We start from the raw sequence: 22,492 nt of genomic DNA on the forward strand, positions 1-22,492 counted from the left end.
CACACACACACACACACACACACACACACACACACACACACACACACTTATGGCTGATCTGCTTTGCTGTATGGCAGAAATCATTCAGGATTTGAAATAGCTCAACTGGAATTCCATCACCTCCACTAGCTTTTTTCCTAGTGATGCTTCCTAAGGCCCACTTGACTTCACATTCCAGGATGTCTGGCTCTAGGTGAGTGATCACACCATTGTGATTATCTCGGTCGTGAAGCTCTTTTTTGTACAGTTCTTCTGTGTATTCTTGCCACCTCTTCTTAATATCTTCTGCTTCTGTTAGGTCCATACCATTTCTGTCCTTTATCGAACCCATCTTTGCATGAAATGTTCCCTTGGTATCTCTAATTTTCTTGAAGAGATCTCTAGTCTTTCCTATTTTACTGTTTTCCTCTATTTCTTTTCATTGATCGCTGAGGAAGGTTTTCTTACATTTCCTTGCTATTCTTAGGAACCCTGCATTGAAATGGGAATATCTTCCCTTTTCTCCTTTCCCTTTTTCTTCTCTTCTTTTCACAGCTATTTGTAAGTGCTCCTCAGATAGTCATTTTGCTTTTTTGCAAATTTGGAAAACTCAGCAGTGGCCACAGGACTGGAAAAGGTCAGCTTTCATTCTATTCCCAAAGAAAGGCAATGCTAAAGAATGCTCAAACTACCACACAACTGCACTCATCTCACATGCTAGTAAAGTAATGCTCAAAATTCTCCAAGCCAGGCTTCAGCAACATGTGAACCCTGAACTTCCAGATGTTCAAGCTGGTTTTAGAAAAGGCAGAGGAATGAGAGATCAAATTGCCAACATCCACTGGCTCATTGAGAAAGGAAGAGAGTTCCAGAAAAACAACTAGTGACTTTGCCAAATTCAATTTTATTAACTATGCCAAAGCCTTTGACTCTGTGGATCACAATAAACTGTGGAGAATTCTGAAAGAGATGGGAATACCAGACAACCTGACCTGCCTCTTGAGGAACCAGTATGCAGATCAGGAAGCAACAGTGAGAACTGGACATGGAAAAACAGACTGGTTCCAAATAGGAAAAGGAGTACATCAAGGCTGTATATTGTCATCTGCTTATTTAACTTATATGCAGAGTACATCATGAGAAACACTGGGCTGGAAGAAGCACAAGCTGCAATCAAGATCAAAAATCCAAAGAAATTATAAAACTCTTAAGGGTGAAAGCACATGCTATGTTGTGCCAGAAACTTAAGGGTTGCTGTTGTTTTGAAGATAGTGCTAAGAAGCAGGGAAAGATCTCTTCAGGTCCTTAAAATCCTGTCACTCATATGATTACAGGCAATACCTACCTAGGAATTCTTTCCCTAGTAGGGAATTTGGGCTTTCCTCAAAGCTCAGTTGGTAAAGAATGGGTTTGATTCCTGGGTTGGAAAGATCCCCTGGAGAAGGAAATGGCAACTCACTCCAGTACTCTTGCCTGGAGAATCCCATGGACAGATGAGCCTGGCAGTCTACATTCTATGGGGTCACAAGAGTCAGACACAATGTAGAGACTAAAGCACCACCGCTAGGGAATTTGCTACCCAAATGTGCTGGTTATTCATTTTAAATATTTTGGTCCTCCATTGTATTTTAAATTCAAACACTGAAAATTCCCTGCCCATGATACCAAGTTAAAAGAAAAAAAAAAAGCCTCCTCTTAAATGCCTCGATGAAGGGTTAATGTAGCCACAACAGGGAAGCGAGATGTGCCTGTAAACGGGACTTTCTGCTTGGGCTGAACGCGCTTGCAAATGAGGTGTTCTGCCAAGGAGTCTGGACACAGCCTTGAGTTTAATGGTCCCTTGCAAATGAGGGAACATTCCTTTTTTTTGATAAGAAGAAAGAAAGGGCTCTGGACAGACTCTGCAGTAAACAGGGGTTTCACTCCCCTTGCTGTATGATAACATGTATGCACCTGTGCAGTGCTGAAAAGGCTTATTCATGCAGTCTGGAATTCTACCTAGGGGGCTTTATAATAATAAACTGCAAATTGTTTGCGCAGTTCTCTTCCTCCGGCCGGAGTGTGTATTGTCTGTCTCTTGTGTGTCTCATGTGTCTTGTCTTTGTGTCATTTCGCTCGCAACATCTCGGAGATTCTCTGAAAGCATGGTTTCAAATGTTAAGTCAAAAACAGCAGAGAGTGATGTGATTGTTTACCTGACATAAATTCTGACTCTCAGATAATATTATTGGAATAAAGGTGATTAAAGAACAGCTAATTCAGAGACATACAATCTATAAGTTAAGTGCACTTCCAGCTACTAAAATCCCTTAGAATTTGACTATATTTTTTTATAGTTTGTGAAAAATGGAAAGGTTAGCCCCTTGTTTGACCCTTGGCCTCAAAAGTCCTGCATCTTGGTGCAGTTAGTCTGGTCCTTTTAAATCTAACTGTTCCATGACCTCTTGGCTTGTCTTTTTCCTTGGCTTTTCATTTTTCTTCCCTAACAATCTTTCAATCATAGGAAGTATGATGCTTTGGAGTTAATGATCTTTGCTTTTTCTTCATATATTATAATAATTGCTAGGGTCTCTCACCTAGCCAGAGCATAATTCAAAAAAATATTTTATTTATACCAGCTATCCATAGAGTTAGAGGACTTAATATATTTTATGTAAAAGTCTTATAAATTCAGAACATTTCTTCAATTTGTAGGAATTCAGATGGTAGAAGTTGTGAGCCCAGAATAATATTACCAACATAAAGTATTTAATAGCTTGAACACCAACTTACCAAAAATGATTTCAAAATGAAATGAGAACAGCTTTCTGTATTAAACTATTATGTAGCAGCTGCTGTGGGCTAGGCATAGGGATTGAACTCCAATCTTTGGCAAGTCTCCTACACTGGCAGTGGGATTCTTCACCACACAGACACCAGGAAAGCCCAGGCATTATTCTTAGCACTTTTCAAATAATAACTTATTTAATCATTATAAATAACAACAGAATGAGGTAGGCATTGTTATCACTAAGAATGGTGCAACAGCAGTTAAAAGGTTAAATAATTTGCCCAAACCTATATAGCTAGTAAGTACCTGTAAGAAACATGTTCACCAGCCCAAAACCAATGGATGGACTTGTAGACACGAAGTACATCGAAAGCGAGAGTTTTTAACTAAGGTCTTGAAAGATCCGGTGTCTGGTGGGTAGGCACACCCAGAGCAATTACAATAAGGAATTTATTCCCTAACTCACAGGTTTCCACCCTCCCCTCACCCAGTTCCTCATTGGCTGTGTACTCTGTAGCGAACAATTTACCCCGACTTTGCCTAAGTTTCATTATTTCCTTATAGGGGACCCTTCTTTCTCCCTTCCCAAATTACACCAGCATTTTTCAACAAAGGCTTTCTTGCTAGTATCCCTTCACCCAACATTCTGATTTCTTAGGGAGCCTCCATGTGCCACTGAACTGTGTCAAGTCTGCAAGTCATTAGTCAAGTTTAGAGAGAGAGTGAAAAAGTTGGCTTAAAGCTCAACATTCAGAAAACTAAGATCATGGCATCCAGTCCCATTACTTCATGGCAAATAGATGGGGAAACAGTGGAAACAGTGTCAGGCTTTATTTTTGGGGGCTCCAAAATCACTGCAGATGGTGATTACAGCCATGAAATTAAAAGGCACTTACTCCTTGCAAGGAAAGTTATGACTAACCTAGACAGCATATTCAAAAGCAGAGACATTACTTTGCCAGCAAAGGTCCGTCTAATCAAGGCTACGGTTTTTCCAGTGGTCATGTATGGATGTGAGAGTTGGACTGTGAAGAAAGCTGAGTGCAGAAGAATTGATGCTTTTGAACTGTGGTGTTGGAGAAGACTCTTGAGAGTCCCTTGGACTGCAAGGAGATCCAATCAGTCCATTCTAAAGGAGATCAGTCCTGGGTGTTCTTTGGAAGGAATGATGCTAAAGCTGAAACTCCAGTACTTTGGCCACCTCATGCGAAGAGTTGACTTATTGGAAAAGACTCTGATGCTGGGATTGGGGGTGGGAGGAGAAGGGGACGACAAAGGATGAGATGGCGGGATGGCATCACCGACTTGATGGACTTGAGTTTGAGTGAACTCCAGGAGTTGGTGATGGACAGGGAGGCCTGGCGTGCTGCGATTCATGGGGTCGCAAAGAGTCAGACATGACTGAGCAAATGAACTGAACTGAACTGAGAGACAGGGCACAGACAATGGGTGGAGTCCTATCTCTTTAGGATCCAGTCTGATCTCTCTCCCCAACCCTAACTTTATCTAAAGAGTCCAGGCCTCAACTTTGTCATGTTTCCAAGTTTTTCTACTTTAGAACTAGTTACTTTGTCTTGAAAATGGACCACTTCAAGTTTATATTTCTTACAGTACCAAAGCTAAGATTCACACTCAGATACTTTGACTGTAAAAGATGATGAATTTACTAGTACACCATTGTAAGTTTGGGCTAAAATTAAGATAAAGACATATGCAATAAAGTAGTAGAGAGAAGGCTTGAGAGGGGAGTTTCCTGAGGCTCGAATTCGGGAGAGCTGACAGAACTTTTCACCTTTGTTTGAGTTTCTGTTTTAATCCCTATGGCAGTACAGCATGCTGTTCCCTGTCAAAGCTCTGCCCAATGATAACCAAAAGTATGCTTCCACTTAATATAGCTAAAGCAGTTTAACATAATTGTAAACATAATTTACAACATGAAATATTTTTTAAAAAGTTTTTAAAGAGAGAAAAATTCAAGAAACTTACAATGTTAAGCTAGTAAATATACATATTAGATTCAACAATGACTGAGGTTTGTAGATCTTATTGTATCCCATATTTATTTCCTTAATCGTCTCACTCCATAGAATTAAGCCTCCCCAACTCCCTACTCTGCCCCCTCACTGAAGGGTTATACTGGTGGGAAACAATGTATTCCTTCACTTTGTCAATCCATCTATTTATGGCCTTCAATGGCACCCCACTCCAGTACTCTTGCCTGGAAAATCCCATGGGCAGCGGTGCCTGGAAGGCTGCAGTCCATGGGGTCCTGAGGGTGGGACACGACTGAGTGACTTCACTTTCACTTTTCACTTTCATGCACTGGAGAAGGAAATGGCAACCCACTCCAGTGTTCTTGCCTGGAGAATCCCAGGGATGTGGGAGCCTGGTGGGCTGCCGTCTATGGGGTCACTCGGAGTCGGACATGACTGAAGTGACTTAGCAGCAGCAGCAATAGCTTCCCTAATGGCTCAGATGGTAAAGAATCTGCCTGCAATACAGGAGACATGGATTCGATCCCTGGGTCTGGAAGAAGGGATTGTATTCTTGCCTGACAAGTCCCATGGACAGAGGAACCTGGCAGACTACACTCCACAGGGTCTCAGAGTTGGACACAACTGAGCAACTAACACTTTCTTTTTTCAAGAAAATAAAAAGAGAAAATTCCCTTCTATCACTCACCTAGGCATCTACTTAGTTTCTGATGTAGGTTTTTAGGGATACTTCCCTGGCAGAACTGTAACCATTTGAAACACCACCACTTACATATACATACATACATACATATAAATATTTACCAGTAGTAGAAATATTTTCCTGTTCAAAACTATTTCCACAATTAGGTAAGAAGTGATATTGAGAATTTCCCTTTTCCTGCTTATAAGCTTAGAATATGTTCCTAGAAAAAATAATCTAGCTAACAATTTCTCATGCTGTATTTTTCTGAAGAAAGTAGTCACTCAGTGTTTATAGTCAGAAAGCAAAAATTATATCTACTAATAAATGTGTTTTATTTTTAAGTGTATTCTATATTTTGTAAGATTGTAGTAATGTACACAAATCTACAAACTGCATCATTTAAAGAAATGTAACATATCCATTGTCTCTGAGGAATATGTGGCATTATGCATTTTTAATCCATTTCAGCCCCTGTGAAATTACATAAGATAATCAACATTGTGGCACTAATTCATCAAGGAGGGTAAAATTTAACTATATTTTATTTATGTATTTAACAAGACTTTTATAACTAAGAGGTGACATTTTACTTTTGCATAGCTTAGCAATGCATTAATATCAATATATTCACTTTTATTTTTAAGGTGTACAGATAATTTATGATACTTTAATAACAGGAGAATATTACTAATTTAAAATTCTTGGGGCATCCATTAAAATGACCTTCACATTTAGATTTAATATTCTATTGGTTTCAAATCAACAACAGGAGAGAAAGTGAGAGGTGAAATGTGGACAAACTCAAAAATATCTTCCTTTAGAGACAAATGTCAAGTAAAACTTGAACTTTCCTGTATAACATTAGCACAGTGACATTCAAAGTTCCATACTGAAGCTCCCCCGACACAGCAAACTTGATGGCCCTAAAGTGATGCACCTTTAAATGTTCAAGAGTTAAAGCAAATAACACAACTTTTGCTTATAAATCCTCAAAAAAACCTTTAGCTGCTTTAATTTCCTAAGGACAAATTATGCCTAAGAAAAATCTGCCAGGCCTCCAAACCAGGGCTGGTGGTTGTATGTCAGGAATCAATGTGATTTTTGAGGAAAACATACATTCTCTGTAAGCAGCTGAAAAATAATTATTTTAAGAAAGAGAAACTTTTCCTTGACTGTTATCAAAGACAAGCAACATTGATGACACAGAATTTTGTATATCCACTTTTTTTTAAAATTTAGAATAAAGAGACCAAAAGGATTGAAAATAGGATTTTCAAATGCAAAATGGACAGACTTACTGGTACATGCCATGGAAGGTGGGTCTTTTTCAGCTCGAAAGTAACCCTTTTCACACTGACAGACAGAAGTCGCTTCCATGTAGGTTAAACTGTGTGGAGGACACTTAGAACATTTTGTGTTGCCAGCAAATGCTTTATAGAATCCTGGTCTGCAAGCTGTGAACACAGGAAAACAATTTGATTATTGTTAGAATTATTTTATTTGCACATGTACAACACGTTTTAAATTATACACTTTGGAATTCAGTTCACACATACACAGAAAAGTCAATACATGATAAAATTAATGAATGAAATAGTTATTCAAAATTGTTATACAATGGGGAATCATATTATATTACAACTATCTGATCATATTATCACCTCAACTTTTTGTAACTGCCACAAGCTAGACATGGGCTTTAGTCTTCTTACATGCACAATTCTTAGCATATTTTGAATATATAGTTATTATAGATGCCTGAAAACATAAATAAGTGAATGAATAATAATTAATTCATTGATATCTAATATGAGGTTACTTTGTAAGTGGAATGAGCATTCTATTTATCTTTTAGTCAGTAGTTTTAGGTTTTGTTTGTATTTCTGTTAAAAATGGGATATCAGTACCTAAATCTTCAGAAATTTTAAATTATTTTCTTATGTATCCCTTCTTTCTCTATTAATTCCTTTTTCTCTATTTATAGAGTAAATTTCATTTCCAAAGAAAAACAAAGCACCAAAAATAGGAATGTTTCCCAACATTATGTCAATACCGCAGAAGGAAAGTTTAGTATTATTTGATTCAGTGGTTTCTAGTGTTTTCTTTTAGGAGAATTTATTCAGATATAGATGTTCAGGTTAAACATTCATTGTGGTATTTATTTCTATATTCAAAACATTCATGCTTTTGAATATAACATGCATCTAACATGTTATAACATAACATATGCTTTTTTGTATGGATATTTACTTTAAATGTCATTTAGAAATTTTGCTTATTCCTACCTTTTATTCCTTCTTTCTTCTTTAAATATTATTTTCCTAAAATGGCAATACACTGTTGTGTAGGTGTATGTTTACATATGTATGAACAGAAGGATTTCATATTGTTGATTTTTTCCATACTGAGATAATATCTATAAACTTTAGATTATTTTTATCAGTTATCAACTATAGCATGAAAATTTCTCCATGTCAATGGCTGTAATTCATTGTAATATATCTGCAGTATTTGTATCAACAATCTCATACTTGAAAGAAATATTTTATAAACTATGCTGCAGTAAACATCCCCATGTTGATTCTTACATTTCAGCTCCTAAGAGTAGGAGTTCTGGGCCAGGGTATGTGTATTATTTAACACTTATTTCTATGTTACATTTCTAAACATATTTCGAAAGCTCAAAAAAATGTAAGTGAGCACCCTAATCTTCCCCCTTACTAATCCTATCATTAATATTAGTTACTCCTTTACCTTCTGACAACACATGGAATTAAATATTGTTACTTCAATTGAAGCTTCCTAAATCGCACTAATATTACACATTTTTTCATATTTTTATTGGTCATTTGGTTATGAACTGTCTTTTATATCCTTTGTTTGTATTCTGCTGCTTACTCGTATTTTATTAACTTACAAGCAGTATTTATTAGCAATATCAATGTCATGTTTGTCATTTTTAAAAAGATTTTTTTGATGTGGACTATTTTAAAAATCTTTATTGAATTTGTTACAATATTGCTTCTGTTTTACATTTTTGGTTGCAAGGCATATGGGATCTGAGCTCCCTAACCTAAGACTAAACTTACAACCTCTGCATTGGAAGGCAAAGTCTTAACCACTGGACTGTCATGGAAGTCTCTGTCATTTTGTGTGTGTGTGTGTGTGTGTGTGTTTAATCAATTTTCTAATGACCTGCACATAAATGTCTCACTCACAGTAGCTGAAAAACTATAAAATGACATGAATTTACCCAATTAAGTGAAAGACCTTACAATGAAAATTACAATATTTTGATAAAAGGAACTGAACACAACACAAACACATAGAAAGACAGCCCATATTTCTGTACTGCAATAATTCGCTAAAATGTCAATACTACCCAAACCAACTATAGATTCAATGCAATCCCTATCAAAATTGCAATGGCATTCTTCACAAAAATATTAAAAACAAATTCTAAAATTCATAGAACCACAAAAGACCCCAAATAGCCAAAATAGTTCTAAGAATAACAATGCTAAAGGCACAGTGTTTCCTGATTTCAAAATATACTATGGAAAAGTTTAGTCATTCAGTCATGTCCAGCTCTTTGCAACCCCATGGATTATAGCCTACCAGGCTCCTCCATCCATGGGATTTTCCAGTCAAGAATACTGGAGTGGGTTGTCATTTGCTTCTCCAGAGGATCTTCCTGACCCAGGCATTGAACCCGGGTCTCCCACATTGTAGGCAGACGCTTTACTGTCTGAGCCAACAGGGAAGTTAACTATACTATTGAGTTATACAAATTGAAACAGTATAGTGTCAGTATAAAAAATATATACATAGACCACTGGAACAGAATAGAGAGCCAAGAAATAAACTCTCAGATAAATAACTGATATTTGACAAAGAAGCTAAGAATTCTCAATCGGGAAAGAAGAGTCTCTTCAATAAATGCTGTAAGGAAAACTGGTTAACCACAGACAGAAAAGTGAAATTGGACCTGACTAGACACTACTCCTTGGAAGGAAAGTTATGACCAACCTAGATAGCATATTAAAAAGCAGAGACATTACTTTGCCAACTAAGGTCCATCTAGTCAAGGCTATGGTTTTTCCAGTGGTCATGTATGGATGTGAGAGTTGGACTGTGAAGAAAACTGAGTGCCGAAGAATTTTGAAATGTGGTGTTGGAGAAGACTCTTGAGAGTCCCTTGGACTGCAGGGAGATTCAACCAGTCCATCCTAAAGGAGATCAGACCTGGGTGTTCATTGGAAGGACTGATGCTGAAGCTGAAACTCTAATACTTTGGCCACCTGTTTTGAAGAGTTGACTCATTGGAAAAGACTCTGATGCTGGGAGGGATTGGGGGCAGGAGGAGAAGGGGATGACAAAGGATGAGATGGCTGGATGGCATCACCAACTCAATGGACATGAGTTTGGGTAAACTCCGGGAGTTGGTGATGGACAGGGAGTGCTGCGATTCATGGGGTCGCAAAGAGTCAGACAGGACTGAGCGATTGAACTGACTGAGACACTACTCACAATAATTAACTCAAAATGGATTAGAAGCTAAAAAATAAGACCTGAAACTGTAAAACTTTTAGAAGAAAACATAGGAGAAGACCTTGATATTGGTCTTGGCAATGATTTTTTTTTTAATATTATAGCAAAAGCACCGGCAACAAATGCAAGTAGCACTCTATCAAACTAAAAAGCTTCAGCACAGCAAAAGAAACAGGTAAAAATAATGAACAGGCAACTGATAGAATGGGTCAAAAGATTTGAAAATAATATATCTGATAAACTGATAATACCTAACGTATATAACCAGCTCACATAACTCAATAATAACAAAAACAAAAGTGTACAGTTACAAAATAGGCAGAGGACCTGAATAGACCTTTCTTCAAAGAAGAAATACAAGTGGCCAACAAGTACAGGAAAAGATGCTCAATACAACTAGTCATCAGGGAAATGCAAATGAAAACCAAAATGACATGAGTCTTACAGCTGCTAGAATGGCAATTATCAAGAAGAAAAGAGATACCTGATGGTAAGGACTCTGAGAAAAGGGAACCCTTGTGTACTGTCGGTGGGAATGCAAGTTAGTGTAGCTAATATGGAAAACAGTATGGCTGTTTTTCAGAAAATTAAAAATAGACCTACCAAGTGACCCAGCAATCTTATTTCTGGGTATATATTAAAAGGAAATGAAAAGAGGATATGAAAAAGCTACCTGCACTACAGCATTATTACAGCATTATTCGCAATAGCCAAGATATGGAAAAAATCAGTCTCTGTCAATGGAAGAATGAATAAAGAAGACATACAGTAATTCTATATTTTAGTTTATAGTGACACTACCGTTTGGGGGGATTATTTGATAGTATCTACTACAGAGGAACATACACATTTCTTCTGACAATGCCACTCACTGGTATATACCCAACAGAACAGCACAAATTGAAAGTAGCTTCTCTCCCCACAGGCAGTCATACAAGTTCCATTGCTAAGCGAGCTATCACTTCTCCGTTTGATTTTCATTTTCTGCAATTTTGTTGACATGTTGATCATTCTCATGTGATGTATTTTCTCCTCCCTTGCTTTGCCTTTGTTAGTATAAAACTTCTATATTCTCTTACTCATTTTGGTGAAGTGTGCTGAGGGGATGGAGATAATTACTTACTGATCAAAGTATCATGAATGCTAAAAAATAAAAACGATGTAATTTGGTAGCAGGGATCTATAAAATGCAAAATATATAAATATATAATGTGTAAAATATATAAATATAGACTATGTAAAACATATAAATATATAATTACTATATATATATATATTTTAGAAACAGTTTATTTTCCATCAACCAAATTTCCATTTTGGTGGAAGTTTGTGGAACTTCTACAAGTGTTTGGAAGAACAGCTTACGACCACTCAGTGGTGGTTCCTACCCATTCAGTGGCCTGAGCAGTGGGAGCTGCAGACCAGTCTTCAGTGCAAGGCTGAGCACTCGTCTTCAGTGGGAAACTGCTGAATAGGCGCGGAAGGCACTTGCACACCTTCAGACCAGTCTGCTACCTCAGGCTGAGTAGCAGTGAACTCTGGAGCTGGAGCAGTCCCTTCACCCTGAAATTCCTCCTTGGTCACACCCTTCTCAGCTGCTGCCTGCTCTTCCTTTTCAGTCTCTTCAGGATCTCTGTAGAAGTAGAGGTCCGGCATGACCTCCCACGGGTGTTCTCGGGAGACGGTGCCACGCATGCGCAGAACTTCCCGGGCGAGCATCCACATCAGACCCACTGAGTGAGCTTCCTCGTTGAATGGGATGGCAATGTCCCGGCGGTACAGAGGAGAGTCTGTGTTACACAGAGCAATGGTTGGCAGGTTAACGTAAGAGGCTTCTGTGAAGGGTTGGTAGTCAGCCCTGGGATCGGTAACCGCTAGAAGCCTTGGCTCCCTGAACGCGGCCTGGATCTGGTTAGTGAAGGTTCCCGTAGTGAAGCGGCCAGCGATAGGAGTGGCTCCAGTGGGAGCAGCAACCTTCAGCACAGCTCGCTGGCCAGTATTCCTGGAGGATCCGACACTGACATCAGCCGGGTTTTCAATGGCAACAATGGCCCGAGCTACCAACAGAAGCTTCTCCCAGGTCCTCTTCAGATTTATGATGTAGATGCCATCACTTTTCCTTTTGTAGATGTACTGTTCCATTTGGAAGTCAAGGTTGGTGCCACCTAAGTGGGTTCCTGCTGTAAGGAATTTGAGGACATCCTCCTCCTTCATTTGCAGGACATCAAGGGCTCCGGGAGCAGGAGGAAAAGGGGCTGACAGAGGATGAGATGGCTGGATGGCATCACCAACTCGATGGACGTGAGTTTGAGTGAACTCCGGGAGATGGTGATGACAGGGAGCCCTGGTGTGCTGCGATTCAGGGGGTCACAAAGAGTCGGACACTACTGAGCGACTGAACTGAACTGAAGGGCTCCAGACATTGTGAAAGCTTTCCTTTAAGTTACGATGGGAATTCAGGACAACGCTGTATGGACCCCTCTCTGGGACGTGCCCAAAGCTACCATATAATCTAAGAGCTACCAAATAATCTAAATTAATACACAGAGAGGTATCTAAAGCTATCTAAAGAGCTATCTAAAGCTACCAAATAATCTAAGTTAATACACAGCATGTTTAAAAAATACATTTATGATTTGAGGAACTTTAAGTGGTTGCCTAAAATAAAAATAAAAGGTGAGCTGTAACATTAAAAGTACAAAACAATTTTTATAGAATAACATGTATTAAAGGTTCATACAATGAGTATAGTTATTGAAATACCACTACTATTAATGAAGTACATACCTTGCCATATAATTTCGCTTATTGATACCTGAAATTTCAGAAAATTAAATTCTCTGGGTATTGATAGGAATACAGTTTAACAGTATTTCACACACACACACACACACACACACACACAGAGTTTGTCTGCTAAAACAAAATCAAGAAATGTGTGACCTGTCCTGCACATACTATATTTCAAAAATTGAATTGTTAAGCTATATTTTACTAGCAATGTTTTTAGGTTTTCTCTACCATCAGAGAACTTTAAGACAAGGGACCTTGAGAAATCCTGGTTGGCATATCATGTTGTGCACTGCTTACCATCTGATGAAATATTCAATTGTGTATTGTCTGACAGGAACTAATATTAATATAATAGACTGCTTTTCCCTCATAGGTGCTCAATAGTCTGTAAGTTTAGATAAACCTGAATGACTTATTAGTAAAATATGTGATGTGCATCATTTCTAAAACATTAGAACTCAGGAAATTTAATAAACTGGGATAGGCAGTCTCATTACTGTTTTCCTAGATATTACTCTGCAGTTATAAAAATTAAAATTTGCTGTCATGTAAGCAGAGAAGGCAGGTAAGATCAGATAATTGAAAAATAATAACAAAAGGAAAATCCCTAAAACTTAAGGTTAAATAAGCACAAATATTTTGTGTTTTTCTATTAATAATCTATTAATAAATAGTGAAGGAAAATTTCAAGACCAAATACAAGTCTACTAATAATAAAATGTGGATTATGCTTCAAGATATTCAACCTAATTTTCCTTTCAGGGGAGCTCCTATAAAGTACTCATGAGGATAATGTACATAAACTATCCTGTCATGAATTCTAATTTACTTCCACCAAAGAATTGTTTAAAGTGGACTTTCTCTTGAATCTGGGCACAGTACCACCCCACTTCCCCACCTCAGCAACTGTTCATTTCAGTTCAATTCAGTCACTCAGTTGTGTCCGACTCTTTGCGACCCCATGAATCGCAGCACGCCAGGCCTCCCTGTCCATCACCAACTCCCGGAGTTCACTCAGACTCGTGTCCATCAAGTCAGTGATGCCATCCAGCCATCTCATCCTCTGTCAGCCCCTTTTCCTCCTGCCCCCAATCCCTCTCAGCATCAGGATCTTTTCCAATGAGTTAACTCTTCGCATGAGGTGGCCAAAGTACTGGAGTTTCAGCTTCAGCATCAGTCCCTTCAAAGAAATCCCAGGGCTGATCTCCTTCAGAATGGACTGGTTGGATCTCCTTGCAGTCCAAGGGATTCTCAAGTGCGAGGGCTCTGAAAAGTAAGTAGAACCAGACCTAATGGAGAAAACCAAAATCTGTGGTACTACCGAGCTGGTTATGAATTTGCCAGGCTTTCCCCCTTCTCTCCGTCTTTTCCCTGGTGCTTGGGCTGGAGCCTCAGCTGAATGGACTGGAAACCTGGAAGTGGCCACCAGGTCACCGAGCTCCAGCTCACCTTGTCTCTCGAAGTGGGAAATGGAATTCCTAATATTCAGGAGAGAATTAGGAATATATCCCTTCCCTCTTTCTCTCTTTTCCTGTTCTCTCATGTCCAGACCTCAAGTAATTGTGTTGTAGGCTGGTGGTGGTGGTCAGTAATGGGAGCTCACAGAAGACAAAATTCCCAAGAAGGAAAGATCTTCTTCTGCCTTCACTGAAGCTGTGGTTCTGAGAGGGTGGTGTCAACCTTCATTGCATTTTTTTTCCTTCTGTCCTCCTCTCACTTGGTCCTGGATGTAGATCCAGTTGCAGAAGTGCACAGCAGAGTAGAACAAAGAAAGCCCCAGCTAGCTTTCTAGACAAAGGACCTTGAAGAGGAGTCTGAGGGATTCAGAAAGTATTAGGAAGAACATGGAGAGACCAGAGTTTGAGAAAGCAATCCCCATACTTGTTTATGAACCTCTGGGCTTGTTCCCAAACTGCACATACTTGGAACTGATTCTATTCAACAAAGACTTTGAGAAATGAACCAAAAGACTATTACCCAGGTCTCAGACTAGAAGTTTTAAACTTTTGGTTAGGTAAGAGATGACATCAAGATAGAAGATAGACTCTTCTTTTATTTGTTTGTCTATGAGACACAAAAATTATAACATAAACAGACATATATACTGCAAACCCCCATAAGTTGCCTTTAACTAGTATAAAGTAGATACACAGATCTTAGTTTTGCCTCCCACCATTTTTATCATTCACAGATTAATAATTTATATTAAAATAATTTTAAACTGTATTTTTATTTGAGAGATAAGCAACTTTCAAGAAGACAGCATTACAAGGAAAATAATGTCAGAAATACTTCAATAGTCTGAGACTGACAACATGCAGAATTACAATTCTAAAGCCATTTCTAGTATGAAAGTAAGGTAAGTGTTTTTATTCTGAAAGTTCAGATAAGGTGTGGGGAACAAAGGTTTATATTAGCAGTTTTTAGGATTAGACACCATTTTTATTTTTATACCAGTTTAAATAGAATCTAATAATAATAATGGCACAAAATAAAAAGCTAACCACAGTTGTTCCTAAAAATACTTAGCACTTTTTAAGTGTTCTAACATTCATTTCCTTATACTATTTTTATTTCATTTGGTGTTCTTAGGTATATTTTAGTCAACCAAAATAAAGTCTGCCTGAATACTACTTCCTTGCTGTTTAGCAGTGCTTTTAAAATGTGTGCCTACTGAGTCTATCATCTTATTTTCAGGTACTCTGAAATAAGATGCTGTTTAAAATTTTAGTCTCTTATCACAGATTCTTATTTCTATTGCACTATTTTTTCTAGACATCCAGTAATATCAGTTTTCAGCTTTTTCTGTCAGTATTCCTTTTTTTGCATATTCCTTAAGTCAGAGTAAATCTACTTTTCTGAGTCAGTAAAATCACTGTCAAAGAGAAAACACCTTGTGATCCACTGGATGATACAAGAGTAATAATAGCTACAGCAAAACCATTTATAATTATTGAACATTCAAAATAGGTCTGATGTGCAAAACTCTTTCTATATATTTTTTATAATTCTATACATTTCTATATACTTTTCTATACAAAAATTAGTTACAAAGGATAATAAAGTGTGTGACTTTTGGAACTAGATTACATGGCTTTGAGTTCTCTTGTATTTTACTAACCCTGTCATTTCAGGCAGCTTATTTTTCTGTGCATCTTTTTCCTCATCTGTAAAATGAGGCACCTAGCTGAGAGGTTAATGTGAGTATTTAATGAATCAATACACATAGTAATCAGAAGGGTGCCTGGCATATTATTATGAAGATGAAGAAACTGAAATTAATCAAAGTATAACATCTTGCTATGGCAGACTGTGTTTTCCAAAAATGTCTCTAATAATACTTCTCACTCTATATTTCCTTCTGACAATGTCGATAGATGCTCTGCCCCATTATAAAGCAGACGTTACTTTGCTGACAAAAATCCATCCAGTTAAAGCTATGGTTTTTCCAGTAGTCATGTATGGATATGAGAGCTGGACTATAAAGAAAGCTGAACGCCGAAGAATTGATGCTTTTGAACTGTGGCATTGGAGAAGACACTTGAGAGTCCCTTAGACTCAAGGAGATCAAACCAGTCCATTCTAAAGGAAATCAGTCCTGAATATTTAATGGAAGGACTGATGCTGAAGCTGAAACTCCAATACTTGGGCCACCTGATGCAAAGAACTGACTCACTGGAAAAAACCCTGATTCTGGGAAAGATCGAAGGCAGGAGGAGAAGGAGATGGCAGAGGATGAAATGGTTGGATGGCATCACTGATTCGATGGACTTGAGTTTGAGCAAGCTCTGGGAGCTGGTGATGGACAGGGAAGACTGGTGTTCTTGGGGTCACAAAGAGTTGGGCACGACTGTGAGACTGAACTGACTGACCCTTCCCCATAAAGAGCTCAGGCCTGTAGTAACAGTGAGTTTCTAGGCAAAGTCATAAAAGGTGATAGAGCCTCCGCCTGTTTCTTTTGGGATGGTTACTTTTAGAAGCTAGCCGCCATGCCAAGGGGAAGGTCAAGCAGCCATGAAGAGGCCCATGTCTTTGGTGCATGGCTGTGCTGAGCTCCCAGTTATCTGCCATCATCACCCTGTCAGCCAGGTTACTGGGCTACCTGGGATGTAGATGTTCCAGGCCCCAGTAAAGCTGCCCCAGATAATGCAGCCTGAAACAGAGAACTGTCCTAGCTGAATCTTGCTCAACTTTACAAGTAAAAACAAATGTTTGTTGTTGTTTAAAGTCACTAAGTTTGGGGGACTTTCTTATGAAGATCTGAGAGTCTGGGACACTTGCTGAAGGTCATATGGTGGAAGAACCAAAAATTAAAGCCTAGCTCCATTCCTATCTCTTGAGTTCTCATCATAGAGTACATTATGTACCTGTTGTAGTTGGAACAGCATGCCTGCTTTGTTATCTAGGGCAGTGAAAGATTGAACCACAACTTTTAAAGGACAATCAGTGATGGTCTTTGGGTTTTAAATAACTGCTGTACCTAAAAATACACTTTCGTGGGATTTAGTTGACAGAGATAGTTTTAATTGATGGCTTTATGTTCTCTTGGGAACTTTCCTTTTTGGTAAGAAGCAAAATAAATATAGCTTTATTCAGACCATTAGAAATAAAAATGTACTCCACAACACTTTTTTTTTCATAAAAAATGCTTTGTGTACACATAACCCTTCATTTTATGGAAAAAGTAAGCAAGACATTTTATCTTTCAACATAGAATTGAAGAATAGACTCATCATAAAATGGTCTGTATGCGTGATTTCAACATTTTGATAAAACTCACTCATCACTGCTCTAAGTCTCATATACTCTGACACGTCAGTAAAGTTTGACAACCATATTTTCTGCTGGCTTAGCAACAAACTTACAATCCATTCTTCAATCTGACAATTGTGAATGTCCTGCTGTCATGTATTTATGGTATTTTTATAGTTGAATAGTATAAAAAACTAATGTAAAAATTATTAAACAATATGCTATAATTTTTTTACTAACAAGAAGATAATTTATTTTTAAAGAATTACTAAGCATATTGATATAATAATCACAATTTATTGTCCACTACAAGTCGGTATTTTATAAACATTACTATATTTAACTCTTACAAAATATTCAGTGATGTAAATATTAATATTTTCATTGTACAAATGAAGAGACAAAGTCTTTAATAGTTGTTCCATGTCACAGAGATGACAGATGAACAAGTCAGTATTTGAAGACAGGGTTTTGATTCTTAAGTCTAAACTTTGGAACAATGCTCATTGCTATATAAAAATAAATGTGTGTACCAAAACATGCACATACAAATATATACTATATATACATACTTTTACTCCTAGCAATATTTGTTTTTTCTCTTCCTCTGTAACCTACCACTGAAATTGTCACCTGAATTCTGCATTTTGATATTTGCTATTTCTAGTTCTATATAAAAAGGCATATCTTTTCCACTATATTGCAAATTACTTAAAAATAAGGTTTCTATGTATGGCATTGCAGTGAGACAGTACTATAGACAGAGAAGAGGATCAAACATAAGTTCTATGGATTATATCTATATAATAATACACTTATTAGTTGAAATTATGTGAGAATATTATAAAGCTTAGCAAAGCAGATCTTCAAAAATGTTTATCTGCTTTTCTTAAAAATTATCAAGATAAAGTACTATAATATGACTTAAAATTTCTAAACTTTTTTGTTGAATCTATAACACCTTAAGTCAGAATTCAGACAGTATCACTTCCTATTTTCCATATAAATTTGAGATGATTACATTACATCATTGGCTGAATTGTAAATGGAAATTTCCATTGTATTTTCACTATATGTAGCCCTCCTTTTTATAGTTAAACTGCAGTACCTGAAATTCATAATGATATTTTGAATTTAACTTCATATTTAATATTGCAATTATGTTTGTAAATTGTTTTATTGAAGTATAGTTCACTTATATTAGTTTCAGGTGTACAATGGTTATTCAATATTTTTGTAATCCATATAAAGTTAAGTATTGGCCATGTTCACTGTACTGTATATTACATCATTGGATTTAATTTTATACCTAGTACTTTGTACTTCTTAATTTTCTTCCCTTACTCTTCCTGTCTTCCCTTTCCTCCCTCAACTGGTAACCACTTGCTCTCTGTAAGTCTGTTTTTGTTTTGCTATATTCTTTATTTTTTTAGATTCTACCTATAAGTGAAAACATTCAATATTTATCTTTCAATCTCAGGCTTCTTTCACTAACTTAATTCTTTCACTAACAATACTTTCAGGGTTCATCCATGTTTTTACAAATGGCTAAATTTCATTCTTAATGGCTGAGTAATATTCCCATATATGCATATATATATATATATATATTATACCACATTTTCTTTATCCATTCACCTGTTGCTAGGGCTCCTCATATGTGGCTGAAAAGCCTTGTCCTCTAGGAAGGATGAATCCCTGGCCCTGTGATGCCCCCTCCTCTTCTGAGTCATCCATGCAGGGTGCAGGCCTCCACTAGATGATTTCTATCCCTTCTACTAGACTCTTTTTTTTTTTTTTCCCTGTACAGCCTTGGTTGTAGAGCTGTTGCTAATCTTCAGGTTATTCTCAGTGAGTAGTCATAAAACCATCGGTAATCATTAGTTATACTCATTTCACCTGTAACTCACCTTTAGTAATCAAGGTCATTGTAATTCCTGCTACAAAAGACATGCAAATCCTCCACGTGACATGGAGCATAAATGATAAGATGTTTGCCTAAGCTGTTTTCCAGAACTTGGAGTCTTCTGTGTCTAGGTTTGGAGAAGGCAATGGCACCCCACTCCAGTACTCTTGCCTGGAAAATCCGATGGACGGAGGAGCCTGGTGGGCTGCAGTCCATGGGGTCGCTAAGAGTTGGACAGGACTGAGTGACTTCACTTTCACTTTTCACTTTCATGCATTGGAGAAGGAAATGGCAACCCACTCCAGTGTTCTTGCCTGGAGAATCCCAGGGACAGAGGAGCCTGGTGGGCTGCCGTCTCTGGGGACGCACAGAGTCAGACACGACTGAAGCGACTTAGCAGCAGCAGCAGCAGTGTCTAGTTTGGCTGAGCTAGTTAAGACCATTAACTTTTCAACTGGGGATGCACGAATATTCTTTTGAATATGCAGAGGCCTGTGGCTTCCTTATGGCTGCACAGAACAGCAATTATCACAGTTTTTTTTCAATCACTTTTTCCCACACGCCTCATGCCTCAGACCTCCTAGCTTCTTTATTCTTTATCCCATAAGAACCCCGAGCCTCAGGCTTTCAGGAAGATGGATTTGAGACCAGTTCTTATATTTCCTCACTTGGCTGCCTTGTGAATAAACTCTCTTTTTGGGGTAAACTCTATGCCCCAATGTTTTGGCTTGCTGTGCACTGGACAAAATGACCCCTGTTTGGTAATATTTGCTCTATATATAGTTCTAGTTTTGATGTTTGCCAGGGGAGGTGGTGAGCTCAGGTTCTTCCTACTCTTCGATCTTGATCCCTGCTTCTATTCCCATGTTTGTATGTTGAATAACAACTAATGGTGTACTAAATGGTACTTTATTTACTTCCTTTCTATTAATATTTTAAAATAACTTACAAAACCTTGGTTTACATTTCACTGAAATGTTCTGGAAATGCTGAATTGAAGCACACTGGAACAGCATCTTCTATCTAGTATGAGTAGAGTACCAATATTGATCTAGTATGGTTTGGATATGACAGATTCTTATGGATCACAAGGATGCAGTCAAGGGTGAAATGTTGTATGCAGTAACAGCATACACTCAAGATTCATAGCCTGTGATACATTGCTTTCAACAGCTCTATATGGCTTGGTTTCTTAGCAGAAACTAAGATGGGCAGGTTTCACAGATGCACAGATGTCATGTGTCTGATCAGAATATGGCCTCTTTATTTGGCTTATATCTAGTTCTACACAAGTAGAACCATTCCATATATTAATGCTCTTGGCCAGAGCCTGAATTTCCCAGTAAGTATTTACACCCAGGCAGATCATATATAAGCTGGTGTTTGGATAATCCAATTTTCATGACAAACAGGTTGGACTATAAAACCAGTTATAACATTTTATGAACTTGTAATAAGTGTTTTTATTTGAAAAGTAGGAACCACAGAAGAACTTTGCTATTACAGAGCTATAAATTCCATTAATCAGAAGCTGTGTACATGCAAAATTTTTGTGTAATTCTTTTGTATATATCGTTTTGTGTAAATCCTCTGTATACATATTTATAAGTATTTTAAACACAGTAAAGCAATTCTTAGCAGACTTTCATTTATGCAACTCCAAACTCTAATTAATCTACTTAATACACTTACATGGGCTTCTCTGGTGGTTCAGATGGTCAGATTTCCTTAAATTGGGACATTTTAGACACTAAGGTCAAAGAAGCTATTGGACCAAGTGACTGCACTACGAACATACACAACTTTGTCTGTCTTTGCTCTCTGCTGCAAGTGCATATTACAATATTACACATGCCTACATTATAGCAGGTTTTTTTTTTCTTTGCAGTGGTTTGATTCCATGACCTAGTCAATAGTGTGTGAGCACTTGCAAGAATAAAATATATATGTTAAAGTTCTCATCCTCTAACACAGTGCTTAGTACATATTGGGTGCTCAATAAATATTTGTTAAATAACTGATTAAATTAGTGGTCTTTGATATTCTTTGACTTATAAAACAAAATTTTAATATTACAAATGTATTAGTTTGTAATTTAATGGTTAATATTACAAAATTATGAATATTCTGATACAGTTTTTTTAACAGGGCAGGAACACTTGCAAAGCACCTGGAATTAACATAGTACTTTATTGCATCCCTTATTAAAGAAATATCACATTCAAGCACTATTTAGAAAATTTATCCTAAATTTAGTATGGGCTTTTATTTTGAAACCTGCAATTTTAGAACTCTTGCCTCAAATTGTCATGTTGATGAACATATTCAGCTCTCATGTTTGACTGAATGTTTTAATTTAAATGCATATGTAATTTTCATTTTTTGCACCTTTACAAGCTGTAGAATTAATATAAAAATAACAATTCTGTTGCAGAAACCATTTAGCTGATACTGCATTTTTAATATAAATTTATTTATTTTAATTGGAAGCTAATATAATACAATATTGTATTGGTTTGCCATAAATTGACATGAATCTGCCATGGGTGTAGATGTGTTCCCCATCCTGAACCCTCCTCCTACCTCCCTCCACATCCCATCCTTGTGGCTCATCCCAGTGCACCAGCCCCGAGCATCCTGTATCATGCATCGAACCCAGACTGGTGACTGGTTTCAAATATGATAATATACATGTTTCAACGCCATTCTCCCAAATCATCCCACCCTTGCCCTCTCCCACTGAGTAAAAAAAACTGTTGTAGACATCTGTGTCTCATTTGCTGTCTTGATACAGCGTTATCATTACCATCTTTCTAAATTCCATATATATGTGTTGATTATGCTGTATTGGTGTTTTTCTTTCTGGCTTACTTCACTCTGTATAATAGGCTCTAGTTTCATCCACCTCATTAGAACTGATTCAAATGTATTCTTTTTAATGGCTGAGTGATACTCCATTGTGTATATGTACCACACCTTTCTTATCCATCCATCTGCTGATGGACATCTAGGTACACATATCTCTTTCAATTCTGGTTTCCTTGGTGTGTATGCCCAGCAGT

The 22,492-nt window shown here is 37.4% G+C and overlaps 2 protein-coding genes across 2 annotated transcripts in view; both read right to left on the minus strand.

The window, feature by feature from the left end:
• Positions 1-7,981, minus strand: part of LOC120882053 (ephrin type-A receptor 6-like) — a 22,935-nt gene extending 14,954 nt beyond the window's left edge. Inside the window, exon 1 of the mRNA XM_040265796.1 lies at positions 6,727-7,981. Within this exon, the coding sequence (XP_040121730.1) occupies positions 6,727-6,805 (79 nt within the window). The 5' untranslated portion in view covers positions 6,806-7,981. The remainder of the gene's footprint in view (positions 1-6,726) is intronic.
• A 3,279-nt stretch (positions 7,982-11,260) lies between these two features.
• LOC120853077 (40S ribosomal protein SA-like) lies at positions 11,261-12,213 on the minus strand. The gene has a single exon (XM_040226708.1). The coding sequence runs from the start codon at positions 12,191-12,193 to the stop codon at positions 11,408-11,410; it is 786 nt and encodes a 261-aa protein (XP_040082642.1). The 5' UTR covers positions 12,194-12,213; the 3' UTR covers positions 11,261-11,407.
• Between the last annotated feature and the right edge of the window lie 10,279 nt (positions 12,214-22,492).

Source organism: Oryx dammah, unplaced genomic scaffold (assembly GCF_014754425.2).
Source record: "Oryx dammah isolate SB20612 unplaced genomic scaffold, SCBI_Odam_1.1 HiC_scaffold_2, whole genome shotgun sequence".
Classification (NCBI taxonomy): Eukaryota; Metazoa; Chordata; class Mammalia; order Artiodactyla; family Bovidae; genus Oryx; species Oryx dammah.

Excerpts from the sequence above, each read along its gene's own strand:
- LOC120853077 (XM_040226708.1), bottom strand. The coding sequence starts at position 12,193 with ATGAAGGAGGAGGATGTCCTCAAATTCCTTACAGCAGGAACCCACTTA.